Source organism: Gossypium raimondii, chromosome 4, assembly GCF_025698545.1.
Source record: "Gossypium raimondii isolate GPD5lz chromosome 4, ASM2569854v1, whole genome shotgun sequence".
NCBI lineage: Eukaryota > Viridiplantae > Streptophyta > Magnoliopsida > Malvales > Malvaceae > Gossypium > Gossypium raimondii.
In genome coordinates, this window is record NC_068568.1 from 16,986,268 (window position 1) to 17,000,128 (window position 13,861).

The 13,861-nt window shown below is 35.4% G+C and overlaps 1 protein-coding gene across 1 annotated transcript; it reads right to left on the bottom strand.

The window, feature by feature from the left end:
- Positions 1 to 3,743: 3,743 nt before the first annotated feature.
- LOC105767832 (thaumatin-like protein 1b) lies at positions 3,744 to 4,726 on the bottom strand. Its single transcript, XM_012587403.2, has 2 exons — positions 4,612 to 4,726; positions 3,744 to 4,513 (listed from the first exon to the last, which is right to left on the bottom strand). The coding sequence occupies exons 1-2, from the start codon at positions 4,661 to 4,663 to the stop codon at positions 3,840 to 3,842; spliced, it is 726 nt and encodes a 241-aa protein (XP_012442857.1). The 5' UTR covers positions 4,664 to 4,726; the 3' UTR covers positions 3,744 to 3,839.
- Positions 4,727 to 13,861: the final 9,135 nt, after the last annotated feature.

Here is a 13,861-nt window from a genome sequence, read left to right on the forward strand (position 1 = left end):
CGGGTTTTGGGTCTTTAATTGGTTTCTGAGGCTGAGGACAAGGTTAGACTGATTCAAGATTGTCTTAAGGCAAACTTTGATGGGCATAAGTCTTATTCGGATATGAAGAGGAGAGATATCGAGTATTCTGTGGGTGATCAAGTTTTTTGTAAGGTATCTCCGTGGAAGAATGTCATTCGATTTGGACGTAAGGGCAAGCTAAGCACTAGGTTTATTGGGCCTTATCAGATTCTGAAATGTGTGGGACCAGTTGCCTATCAGTTAGAGCTATCTCAAGAGTTGGATCGTATTTATCATGTGTTCCACGTCTCTATGTTGAAAGGGTATCGGTCTGACCCATCTCATATTGTATTTTTTTGAGGAGATTGAGGTTAGACTAGATTTGACTTTTGAGGAGGAGCTAGTCCGGATTCTGGAGTGAGACATTAAGGTCTTGAGGAGGAAGACTATCCCTTTATTAAGGATTTTCCCTACTCCCATGTTTCCCAATTGTTTCACATTTGTTTCTTTTTTTTCTTTCTTGTTTATTTCTTTTGTTTGTTTGTTTCATCATTTTGTGCGTCCCTTCTTTCCCTTTTGTTTTTTTCTTCTTTCTTTCTCTTCAATCGGTTCTTGATTCTTATGTAGTGGTGCTTTCAACTTTGTTCTTGTGTTGGTGAGGATCAATCTCTACTCCCTTTTATGATTGTATTTTTTCTAGGTTTTAGTAAGTAAATGTTTTCTGTAGATTTTTATAGGGGTTTATGGCTAATGGCTTAATTACTCTTTTAGAGCATAGGTTAATCTTGTGAAACATTCGTTGTTAGACGTTAATCAAGAAGGTTGGGTATTCCCTTCTACGAATTAATTGTGTGAGGAGCTGTTGTGGATGTTTGTGTAAGTTGTTGAACGTTTAAGAGTTCTATTTTGGATTTAGTAATGCATATATTCACGTTTTGATTGAGTGAGTTATTTGGAAAAAATTGAGGAGTTCTGGCTAATTTAGTCAATTGAACTTTGGTTTTAGGTTCGAGAAGTCTTGTGATTGCTTTCATATCAAATCGAATCAAGTGTGCAACAAAAACTTGAGAAAACAACGAACAACGAAAGCCAAAAAACTGAACTGTCGACGTCATATGGCCGTGTACTGGACTGTATGAGACACACGGTCTGGGCTAATTGGGCCGTGTGGGCTACACGGGCGTGTGTGAGACTGTGTGCCAGACCGCGTGGGCCCAAAAATCTAAATTTTTCCCTAGGGCTGTAAACATCGTTTTGATCGAACGTAGGCCTTCCGTAAGGGTCCATATATTGTAAATTAAGCTATGAAACATGATTTTTGATAATTTGTAGCATAAAACTTGATATAAGTACGGTTAGAATATGCATGTTTATCATGTAGCATAATATGTATATTTTGTGAAACGTTAAAAATGATTTGTATTCTGATATGTCTGATATGTATCAGTTATATGAGCATGTATAATATGCATATTTTGAGCATTTGTAATTCTGTATGTGCATTTGGATGGGATTTGTGAATATGGAGGAAGTGTGGGCAGATATACCTCTGCCATATCTGGTGGCACAACCACACATATTTCTGTAAATGGCGAAAATCGCCTAATGATCAGGTAGTTAAGTTGCGAATATTCTAAAAAGTGTCATACCGACACTAAGCGGTGTGTATGGTTGGATGAGTATTTAAATACCCTATATGGTGTGTTGGGACGGTCAGATATGGTGTGTAGCGGATGGGGGTAGGATTGTAAATTTGCATCTATTATGATCTAATACGAATTTAGTCTCTTATACATGTCTGATTAATATCTGTTGATATTATGTTATGTTGCATACTGAGTTTGTAAGCTCACTCTCAGTTTGTCTGTTTACTTTCAGGTAACCCTCGGGCTTAGAATGGGTCAGGGCGACGGGAATTTGGTTGAACATTTCTGTTAATTACGCTATTTTTTTCATTATTTTCTGTTTTGGCTTATGGGCTATTTGGACATTTTTGGAATTATTTTAACATTTGGATTTTATTTGTTTTTTTGTTTTAACTGTTTAAAAGTTTTTGGTGGGTTATAATTGATTTGCTAAACGATGGATTTTACAACGAAAAATCGCATTTTCAAAACTGAACGTTACTCTAATTTTTCCATTGTAAATTCAAATGATTATAATATTTATATATGTAAAATCAATGTTTTCAGTAAATCGGTTAAAAAGATATGTTCTCTAATAAATTGGATTTTTACATTACAAGAGTTAACGACATCTTTTCAAAACTAAAAATTTTGGGCTTTTTCGAATAAATTTGCAGTAATCTCTCCAAGTCTGGCCATAACGTCTAGGCCAGGTTTAGGGTGTTACAATAGGTGTATAAGGTTGAATTAGAGAACCAACTTGATCTTTGATAGCTTTTTCGATGAGCTCCTTAAGTTAATGGACAATGACAACTTCATTGATTGTTGGTTGAGGATCTTTGGCAACTTGCACATTGGATTGTTCACCATTCTCTTCTGGTAGATTTTCATGTTGAATCTCTTTATCGTCTGATCTCTTTCCAGTAAGATAAAAAATCCTTTTCATCATGAAGGCCATCTAGTCATCATTTTTTTTGAGTTTTCTATTATGTATATTATTAAATTAAATTATTTTACTATTGGACAACATATAAAATTCTAAAGAAAATAAATTAAACATGAAATAACTTTAAAAATTAAAATGCAAGGAGTAAAAGAGTAATTTTCCCAAACTGAAAATAAGTACTTGAAATTGAGAGTGTCGTTAAAATTTATAATATGAATATGGATGTTTATTACCTTATTTAGCTAGAACCTTATAACATACTTTACTATTTTGCTTATCCGTACGGTGCACAAGTTAATAGTATTTGTCAATATAAATATTTTAAAAAGAAATATAATTATTTTAAAAATATATATAAAGTAATGTAAATTTAATCATCAATAATTCATATTAGTAGCCTATAAAATATATGTTTCATCATGAAGTTTGAAAAAGAATAACACTAAGATTAATTTAAAAGAATTTTATAATACACACTAATACTAATAATAAGATCAATTTAAAATAAAACTCTTATAAATTGTAATATACGTATAATAATTAATTAATTTTAAATTATTTTACCTAATATAATTTTAAAGAGAAGGATTAAAAAGTAAATGACCCAAATTGAAAATAAGTACTTCATAGTTCATAATGGGAGTGCAATAGTGTCAAAATTGTAATGTAAACATGTTTGTTTACTTCCTTTTTAGATAAAATCTTATGAAATATACATGGGATATGATGTATATGATAATCAAGGATATTTAAAAATTATCGTCCTATTTATGGATTAGGGAGGACTGAATAATTCTAAGATTATTAAAAATAAAATTTAATAAAATTAAAATTAAAATAACCACTTTTTAGTGAAAAACAAACAAACCACCCACTAAAAAACCCTACTTTATTTCTTCAAAATATAATTATTTTTTAATTTTTCTTTATTTAAAAACAATTATTTAAAAAATATGATTTACTTTAATAACTTAATTATAAGTTATAAAAGGATTTTTTGTCATCCATGGTAGGTAAAAGGTAATCTAGTATACATTAATTGTGTTCATGTGGACACCACACAAATGATTAAATATCTAAAATTCTTAACCATTAATAATAATAATAATAATTTATTTAACAATTTTTTGGATTAAGCATTCTTAGTTAATAAGTACGAAGAAAATAAAATTACAATTAACAACATAAAGATTTTATTAGTATTAATGATTCAATACATCAACTTGAATATTCAAATTTTGGAATATAATTTTTTAAGAAAATTCTCTTCAAGGGCAGAAAGTTATGAGATAATTAGCTCCGCCACTGCACGTAAATGTGCTACTCTTATCATCAAAAGCATAACTATAAGCTTGAGGGCATTGGCTCTTAAAGATCTTCGAATATTGTGTTGGATGGCAAGTAGATGGTTGACTATAAGCGCCGGTGCAACAATATTGGGGTTGATTAAAAGCCAAACATGCGCTCTTGCAGGCGATAACACCTCCATCCGATCCTTTAACTTGCAATTCCGGAGGACAAGCTGCATTCACATTGGCTGGGCAACCCGTGGCACCACAACCAGCTGATCCGCCTTGGGGGATGACTGAAAGAGGCAAGTTAAAGCCATCAACGAGACTAACATCATAAAAATCTTGTCCGCCGCTTGCTGCCAGGGTGAATTCTATCAGCGACGCTGGTGGGATTGCGCCGGCACCATTGCATGTAATCTGACCAGATCCACAGTCAGCTGTAGCGCATTGGAACTTCCCGCTGGTGTCTGCGCATTGGGTTCGACCCCAAATACGACCAGACCATGGGGCTGGAACATTTAAAGTTGATGAAGCTTTCGAGGCTAACTCAAAACCGGTTGAGGATAATTGAGGACCTTGTCCTGTTAGAGTTCCTGGCCAAACTGGGTAAGGGCAGTTGTTTGTGAACGTAAATGTAGCTGAATGAGCCCCTGCAACAAATAAAATAAAATAAAACTTCATCGGGCAAGAATTTACAAATATAGATATCAAAATTGGATGCTAGTTGAATTCAAATGAAGTTATTTACCATGGAAGAAGAAAATGGTAAGGGAAAGTGCAAAGATAACTTGAACTTCCATCACCAACAGTTGTTGGTTTTATTATTATTATTATTATTATTTCTGCCTTTAGTCTCTTTTGTGATGATTCCATTGGAGAACAAATGGTGCTTTATATAGGCCTATTTTAGGTCTAAATGCTTACATTTTCAACAACCACAAAAGTTTATTGGAAGCAAATTATGTTTAATTTAGAAGTCTAGATCAGTATTGTATAATGTTGTATTCTATTTTGAGTTAAAGCCCTCAATACACAATAAATATTAACTGCTAATTTCTTTTCTTTTCATGTTATAGAATAGTTGGATTTCCTTATTTATGAATGAAAGTTGATTAAAAGTATACTAAAAGAATAATAATAAGTAAAAGGCGAAAGTTCCTTTGTGCTCGTCATTGATATATTTTTATAAAAAAATTAGATGAAAATAATATTCATTTTAAATTATAGTCAATGAAAATACCTGGTAAATAATTAGCATGTCAAATGATAATTTTTGACTGTGTCACGTTGAAATATTTTCGTTGGTTGTAACTTTAAATTACTATAATATATTAATATATATATTCCTAAATATATGAATTACGTAGTTTTCAAAAATATATGTTGTCGAAACCATTTTTATTTTTTGGAAAAAAAACAAAAATTAGTTGTCAATGAAAATTTGGAGCCGCCACCAATCTTTTATTAAGGTGTTATTGGATCACCTAAAAAATAGCTTTGGTCTACAAATTTTAGAAAAAGAACGGGTCCGGGAGTCGGTTACGTATAAGGAAGGATTAGCACCCTCATAACTTCCAAAAATTGGCACCTAGTTAATTAATTAATGTCTTAATGTCGAAAATTTGAAAATATATAATCCTTAGCAAAAACTTAAAAACGTTACGTATTAAGACCCTTATCATTTCAGAGAAAGAAAATGCCACACCCAATGCGTTAGGGCATGACATTCTAATTTCCTCAAAAATGAATTAGGCCAGAATACTCGTGTAATTAAAATTTAAAAGAATATCCATTTATTCAAGATTTAAGAAATCGCGGCCCAATACGTTATGGCACAATTCCTCCAAAATCCCAAACTCGGAATATTTCCTTTATTATTTTTTAGAAAAAATCTTCATTTCGAGAAATCAATGCGTCACTTCCAATACGTTAGGACACAACGTGTTGAATTCCCAATAATGAGTTCTTATTTTTTTTTTGATTAAAGAGAAATGCTCAATTGTTAGATTTAACGAAGAAAATCGGAACCCAATACGTTAGGGCTCAATTTCCTTTAAAATCCTAAATACAAGCATTATCTCAATTTTGAAAAGTTTGAAATCGAGTAAAAAAAATGATGTGATGCTACATTAAATATACAATAAAATAATAAATATTACAATGGCATAGAAATAATGCATACAAATAAATAAATAAAACTAATATACATAAAAAATAAACAATGTCATGCAAAGTATCACATAAACGAGCAAAATAATATAAATGAAAACACAAAAAATAGCAAAAAAAAAGGTACATGATATACACATTAAACTATGAAGAATACACATGAATTTATATATAAAATTAGATTATAAAAGATTTATATGAACAAAATACATAATGCATTTATGAAAATAAAGAAAAGTAAGAAATATGTATATACATATAAATTATAAAATACACGTTAAAATAAATAGGTATTTAAGCATTTTAGAAAATAAAAAACATAGATATACATATGTTTTTATATAAAAGAATATTTGTTAGAAAAAAGGAAAAAATAAATAAATGAAAAAATAATAATTACATAAAAAAATAATAAAAAATTACTAAATTGAACTAGAATTCAAAATTTTGGGGTAAATCTGCAAATAAATAAAAATTAGAGGACCTATTTAAACGCGCGAATTACAAGAGGGGCTGGAAAGGAAATTTTCCCTTCTCCTCTAAAACGACGCCGTTCAAAAAGGACTAGATTGGAATTGAAAATAAATTAACGAGATAGATTTTAAGACATAAAGTAACCAAATTGTAAAAATATTAAAAGGCAGAGGGGCTAAAAGCACAATTTACCCCTCCGCTCAAAAACACGCGGATCCTAGGCCGGGTCGGGTCGACCTCCCCAAAACGACGCCGTTTTGGCACCTGGGGAGGCCAAGTGAAACGGCGCCGTTTCACTAGGCTATTTAAGCCAAACAACCTTCAAAAGTTTCATTTTCCCCTTTCTGTTTAAAAAAAAACTAAAAAAAGCTCTCAACCTCTCCCCTTTCCTCCGGGCACTGGCCTAAGGCCCGGTCATTGGCCGGTCACCGACCACCGCGCCAGCCGCCGATCTCCGGTGCCGGCACCACCTTCTGTGGTGGCCGAAAAAGGGAAAATCCCCTATTCGACTCCTTAAGCCTCTCTAAGCCCAAATCTGAGCTCAACTCCTTTAAAAATCGCCACAAAACCCCTCAAAATCCCTTGGAACTCCTCGACTTCCGTTCGTCTATCCTCGGAGACGAGCCTCGGCTTCTCCAACGGTGTTTCAAAAGGCAAAACGAATGTAAGTTTTTACCTTTTGTTTTATTGTACTTTAGTAGAGTAAAAAAATAATAGAAAAAAATAAAAGAAAATAAAACGATGTTAAAACATCAACCTTGCTATTTTTGATTGGTCTTTGCTCTTTGGTGTTTTGTTTGTTACAAAAATAATAGTCTTTTTTTTATTGATTTTCCCCCTCCCCATTACAGTGTTACAATGGCTTTTTATAGCCGAATGAAAAATAAAAGAAAGAAACAAATCTTTATTGATTCAATTTACGAATCTTTAATTTTCTTTCTATCTTTGCTGTTTATTTCTTTCCTTTTGTGCAGGTGAAGATCGCATGGAGATTCGGCCTTTGACTGCGGCGCGGACGAGCTACGGCGCTGATGCATTTTGTAGAAACCCTAGGGTTTCTTTATTCGTTTTCGGCCATGGCATTTGGGCCTCTATTCATTTTAGATTTTGGGCCACCTAAGCCCACTTGTAATTTGGGTCCTTTAGACCCGGGCCAAAATAGGGTGTTACAGCTGCCCCTCTTTGCTCGTTATCGTGTAACAGGAACGGAGCAAAGACTTTAAAATGCCCAATTTTGCCCAGTCGTACTGGACTTTAGTACTCTTCTTCTTCAAGTAGCCTCGTTCCCTCCCACTGCATCTTCAGAGGTATAAGTTTTTTGGTGCTTCTATCCACTCCACTGCAACTTCAAGGAGATAGGACTTACACCTTGTAACTTCTCAAAAGAACAAAATTTGCTATCTTAGTCTTGCTCCACTGCAACTTCAGGGAGATAAGGCTTGTAACTTTAATTTGCTCCACTGCAACTTCAGGGAGATAAGATTTGCCATCTTCAGTCTGCCTCACTGCAACTTCAGGAGGATAAGACTTGCTTACTTAGTCTGCTCCACTGCAACTTCAGGGAGATAAAACTAGATACGATCTACTCTTTGCAACTTCAGAGAGATAAGATCCAAAGTTTTAATCCGCTCCACTGCAACTTCAGGGAGATAGGATTATCAGCTTTAACCTGCTCCACTACAACTTTAGGGAGATAAGGTTTGCAGTCTTCAGTTTGCCTCACTGTAACTTCAGAAGAATAAGACTTGCTTACTTAGTCTGCTCCACTGCAACTTCAGGGAGATAAGACTAGATGGGATCTATTCTCTGCAACTTCAGAGAGATAAGATCCAAGGTTTTAATCCGCTCCACTGCCAGTTCAGGGAGATAGGATTATCGGCTTTAACCTGCTCCACTGTAACTTCAGGAAGATAAGGTCTGTAATCTTCAGTCTGCCTCACTGCAACTTTAGGAGGATAAGACTTGCTTACTTAGTCTGCTCTACTGCAACTTCAGGAGGATAAGACTTGTTTACTTAGTCTGCTCTACTGCAACTTCAGGGAGATAAGACTAGATGCGATCTGCTCTCTGCAACTTCAGAGAGATAAGATCCAAGGATTTAATCCGCTCCACTGCAACTTCAGGGAGATGAATTATTGGCCACCGATCTGTTCTCGAGGGAACGTGACCTTTGAATTGATTTTATGAAATTATGCCTAGTGATTAGGATGTTATGATCACAATGAATTCAATGCTCCTAACCTGACATGTATGAATGACATTTGAATGGATGCAGAATGTCATTTTCGAGAATTATCACTGAAGTTATCATTTCTTAAATTTTATTAAGGTTTTGTTGCTGATGCCTTCTGCTTGGCTGACATCTCCAAAGAAACACTTAATCAAATTGCCCCCCATTGTGAACTTCAAAGCTCAATCCATTAGGACGCAAAATTTGTACCATCCTCCTTCCACTGTAACCCAATGGTAGGAAAATTTGACTCTTCTCAGTCCTCTCTTATCGTAATTCAAGGATGTAGATCATGAAACTCTTTTGCACCAATCCCAAGGTGTCATACCAAATGATCATGCACAAATGAAGAGTTTTCCTTCTAGAGGGAATTTCTTCCTACTCCTTGGTGATTGAAGCTTTGTCACCATTCAAGACTTCTTGTCATCTCAAAGTCTGAAAGAACAGTATTAATTTAGACTTTTTCCTTTTTAGACTTTTAAACCTGGTGCGTTCTAAACAAATAGTCCTGCTTCAGGTTACTAAACTATTTAGAAATTCCAAGAGTAATATGCGAAACCTCTTTTATGAAAGTTTTTTTTAGTCCATTAATCATTATTCTAATGCAACATGCTTGCTCAAAGATCAAGATACTGACTAAGAAATTAATTCAAGGAATAACTCGAATAATAGAAAAGAAATTTATTGATAGCAAGTGTCTTGAAAAGAAAAAGTATTCAAGAACATCGAAGAATGAAGTATTTACAAGAAAAAGAAAACTCGGTACAAGTTATATGAATATTAGGTGCCTTGGATATTGCCGCTTGAACTTCTCCGTACAAACCAAGAACCATTCTGAATTTAACATGTGTTCAGGGGATTTACAGCACTTTGTCGATGCCCCTAAGATGTCGTATATCCTTTCCTTGTTGACTTAAGTGTAGCATGATCACCATATGCCCCAATCTAACAGTGTTTGAGCCGCCCTTTTCGGGTTTTCAACTCGAACCCCCTTTGGTCTCAAAGCGCCCTTTTTAGGTTTTTGCCTTGGCCTCTCCATTTTTTTTTGCTTTTTTTTAGGGATCAAAGCGCCCTTTGCGGGTTTTCACTTTGATTCCTCTTTTGCCTTCAAGTGAAATATTTTTTGACTGAATTAGAATTTACGGGATTCGGTAAGTTTTTATCATCCATTTCACTCAAAATCAAAGCACCTCCAGAAAAAAAACCTTTTTTACAACATAAGGTCCTTCCCAGTTTGGCATCCATTTCCCTCTGAAATCCTTTTGTAAAGGGAGGATTTTCTTCAGCATCAAGTCCCCTTCATGAAATTCTCTAGGACGGACCTTCTTGTTATATGCTCTCATCATTCGTTTTTGGTACATTTGACCGTGACGAATAGCTTTTAGTCTTTTTTCTTCTATCAGATTTAACTGATCATACCGAGATTGGATCCATTCCGCCTCATCCAACCTTAGCTCAACCAATACTCGAAGAGAAGGAATTTCAACTTCAATGGGTAAAACTGCCTCCATTCCATAAACCAAAGAAAAAGGTGTTGCCCCAGTAGAAGTCCTGACAGATGTTCGGTAAGCAAGAAGAGCAAATGGTAACTTCTCATGCCAATCTTTGTAAGTTTCAGCCATTTTCACCATAATTTTCTTGATATTTTTGTTGGCCGCCTCCACTGCACCATTCATTTTTGGGTGATACGGTGATGAATTATGGTGTCTAATGTTGAACTGACTGCAAACTTCCGCTATTGTGCTATTGTTCAGATTCAGCGCATTGTCAGATATGATTCTTTCTGGCATTCCATATCGACATATGATCTCTTTCTTCAAAAACTTACTGACTGCTGACTTCGTGACATTAGCATATGAGGCTGCTTCTACCCAGTTAGTGAAATAGTCAATAACCATAAAAATGAAACAATATCCATTAGAAGCCTTCGGTGATATTGGTCCAATGACGTCCATACCCCACATGGAGAAAGGCCATGGAGAAGTCATAACATGAAGTAGAGAAGGAGGCGCATGCATTTTATCCCCATAAATTTGGCATTTATGGCATTTCTTGGCATGATTGATGCAATCTCTTTCCATAGTGGACCAGTAATATCCGAATCTCATAATCTGTCTAGCTATAGTGAATCCATTAGTGTGCGTTCCACAAATACCCTCATGGACTTCTTCTAAAATTTCCTTAGCCTCCACAGTATCCACGCACCTCAACAATACTCGATCCTTTCCCTTTTTGTACAGGATTTCTCCATCTAAGACATAGTCAATAGCTAGTCTCCTTAATGTCCTCTTATCATTCTCCGTTGCCTGATTAGGATATTCACGATTCTTTACATATAGCAATATATCTTGGTACCAGGGACGATTATCATTCTCCACTTCTTCAATGCTATAGCAGTGGGCCGGGATATCATAAATACTAATTTGAATGGGCTTCATGTCCTCTAAATTGTTCACTTTAATCATGGAGGCTAAAGTGGCCAAAGCATCAGCCATCTGATTTTCTTCCCGTGGGAGATAACAAAATGTAATGTTGTCAAATTCTTCGATCAATTTCATAACCAATCTCCGATAACGGATCAAATTAGGGTCTCTTGTCTCCCATTCCCCTTTTAGTTGGTATATTACCAATGCTGAGTCTCAGTATAATTCTAGTGTTCTAATTTTTCGCTCTATGGCTACCCGGATACCCATGATGCAAGCTTCGTACTCAGCCATGTTATTAGTGCAATCAAAGTCCAATTTACTGGTGAAAGGATGATAATCTCCATTTGGAGATACCAGGACTGCCCCAATCCCATTGCCTAATGCATTCGATGCTCCGTCAAAGTTTAATTTCCAAGAATGATTTTCTTGGGGATTTTCTTCAGCATTTGCCACATACATCAAATCTTCATTCTGGAAATCAAAGTCCAGAGGCTCATAATCTTCTAAAGCTTTGCTAGCCAAGAAATCTGCTATCGCACTCCCTTTGATGGCCTTCTGGCTTACATATACGATATCAAACTCAGAAAGCAAGATTTGCCATCTAGCCATTCTTCCATTCAATGCCGTTGATTCCATCATATACTTTAAAGGGTCTAATTTTGAAATTAGCCAAGTCGTGTGATAGAGTAAGTATTGCCTCAACCTCTTGGTTGTCCAAATCAAGACGTAACATAGTTTTTCGATAGGCGAATATCTCATTTCACAATCAGTGAATTTCTTACTGAGAAGTATATCGCCTTTTCGTTCTTTCCAGTAGCGTCATGTTGACCCAGCACGTATCCTATGGAGTTATCGAACACCGTCAAATACAAAATCAAGGGTCTATCTGGGCTAGGTGGTGACAGCACTGGAGTATTGGATAAGCATTGCTTTATCTTTTCAAAGGCTTTCTGGCATTCTTCATTCCAGACATCAGGATTATGTTTCTTCAAAAGGCGAAATATGGGATCACATTTCTCGGTCAACTGTGAAATGAACCGAGCAATATAATTTAGTCTTCTTAAGAAACTCGAACTTCTTTCTGAGTACGTGGTGGTGGTAAATCTCGTATTGCCTTGACTTTGTCTGGGTCAATCTCTATTCCTCTTTCACTGACTATGAAGCCCAATAACTTTCCTGATATGGTTCCAAAAGTGCATTTTGTGGGATTGAGCTTGAGCTGAAACCTCCTTAATCTTAAGAACAATTTTCTTAGGACCTGTACATGCTTCTCCTCTATTCTGGATTTGGTGATCATATCATCAACATACACCTAAATTTCTTTGTGCATCATATCATGAAACAAGGCTACCATGGCTCTCTGATATGTTGCTCTTGTATTCTTTAATCCGAATGGCATTACTTTATAGCAAAATGTTCCCTACAAAGTAATGAATGTAGTTTTTCCCATATCCTCCGGATGCTTCTTTATATGATTATATCCTGAGAACCCATCCATGAAGGAAAACAGCGAATATCTCGCCATATTATCGACCAGAGTATCAATATGTGGCAATGGGAAATTGTCCTTTGGGCTTGCTTTATTCAAATCTTTGTAATCCACACACATTCGTACTTTTCCATCTTTTTTGGGAACTGGAACGATGTTGGCTACCCATTCAGAATATTTGACCTCCTGTAAAAACCCAGCATCAAACTGCTTCTTAACCTCCTCTTTTATTTTAAGCACAATATCAGGCCTAATTCTTCTGAGCTTCTGTTGAACTGGCCTGCAATCCTCCCTTATAGGTAAGCAATGCACTACAATGTCAGTACTCAATCCAGTCATATCCTGGTATGACCACGCGAAGACATCTTTGAATTCTTGGAGTAATTCAATGAGGTATCGTCTTGTCTTTGCGAAAATCTTAGTTCTAATTTTCACCTCTTTTCCTTCTTCCAAGCACACAATTTCTACTGATTCTTTGTGAGGTAGGATTTGTTTTTCTTCTTGTTCTACCATCCTCAACAAGTCCAGAGATAAACCACAATCTTCATCACCTTCAAAGTCGTGCGATCCCTCTAAACACATGTTTCATTCAAAAGGACACTCTGAGTTCGTAGCGGCATCATTCACGTCGTTGATATACAGGGACCTAATACAGTTACAAAAGAATGTATGAATTTATGTACAATTACTTGTGCAGTGATTATAAATGAAAGAATATATTTACTTGTATGGAAAGAATGAAAGAATATTTGCTTGAAACAATTGCATAGATGTTTTATTAAAATAATGATATTCAAACATAAGCCTATTTCATAAAAGAGTTCTTGTTATTTCTAGGCTAAAACAACAAGTTTGTTCTGAGTATTACTCTGAGACAGTTCTAAAGACTTTAGGTATTTCTTCCACAGTCCAATTGTCTAGAACACTCCCAGGCTCATAAGGACGAATATCTAACCAGCTTCTCTCCTCATTCACATGCTCATGAATGGCATTGATGTGCATATTTCCCAACGTTTCTTCAATGCTTCCCTCAACCGGTATCTTTCTCTTAGCATGAATAACTCCTCCAGATACAAATGTTTTGGATACGTGTGGAATTATCAATGGTTCCCATTTGGTTTCCTCCCCACTTAGACGCGCCCTTCTTCTTTCCTGTCTTTTTTCTAGCTCTTTCTTTCTCTGTCCTCTGTCTGGCTTGTATCCTAAGCCA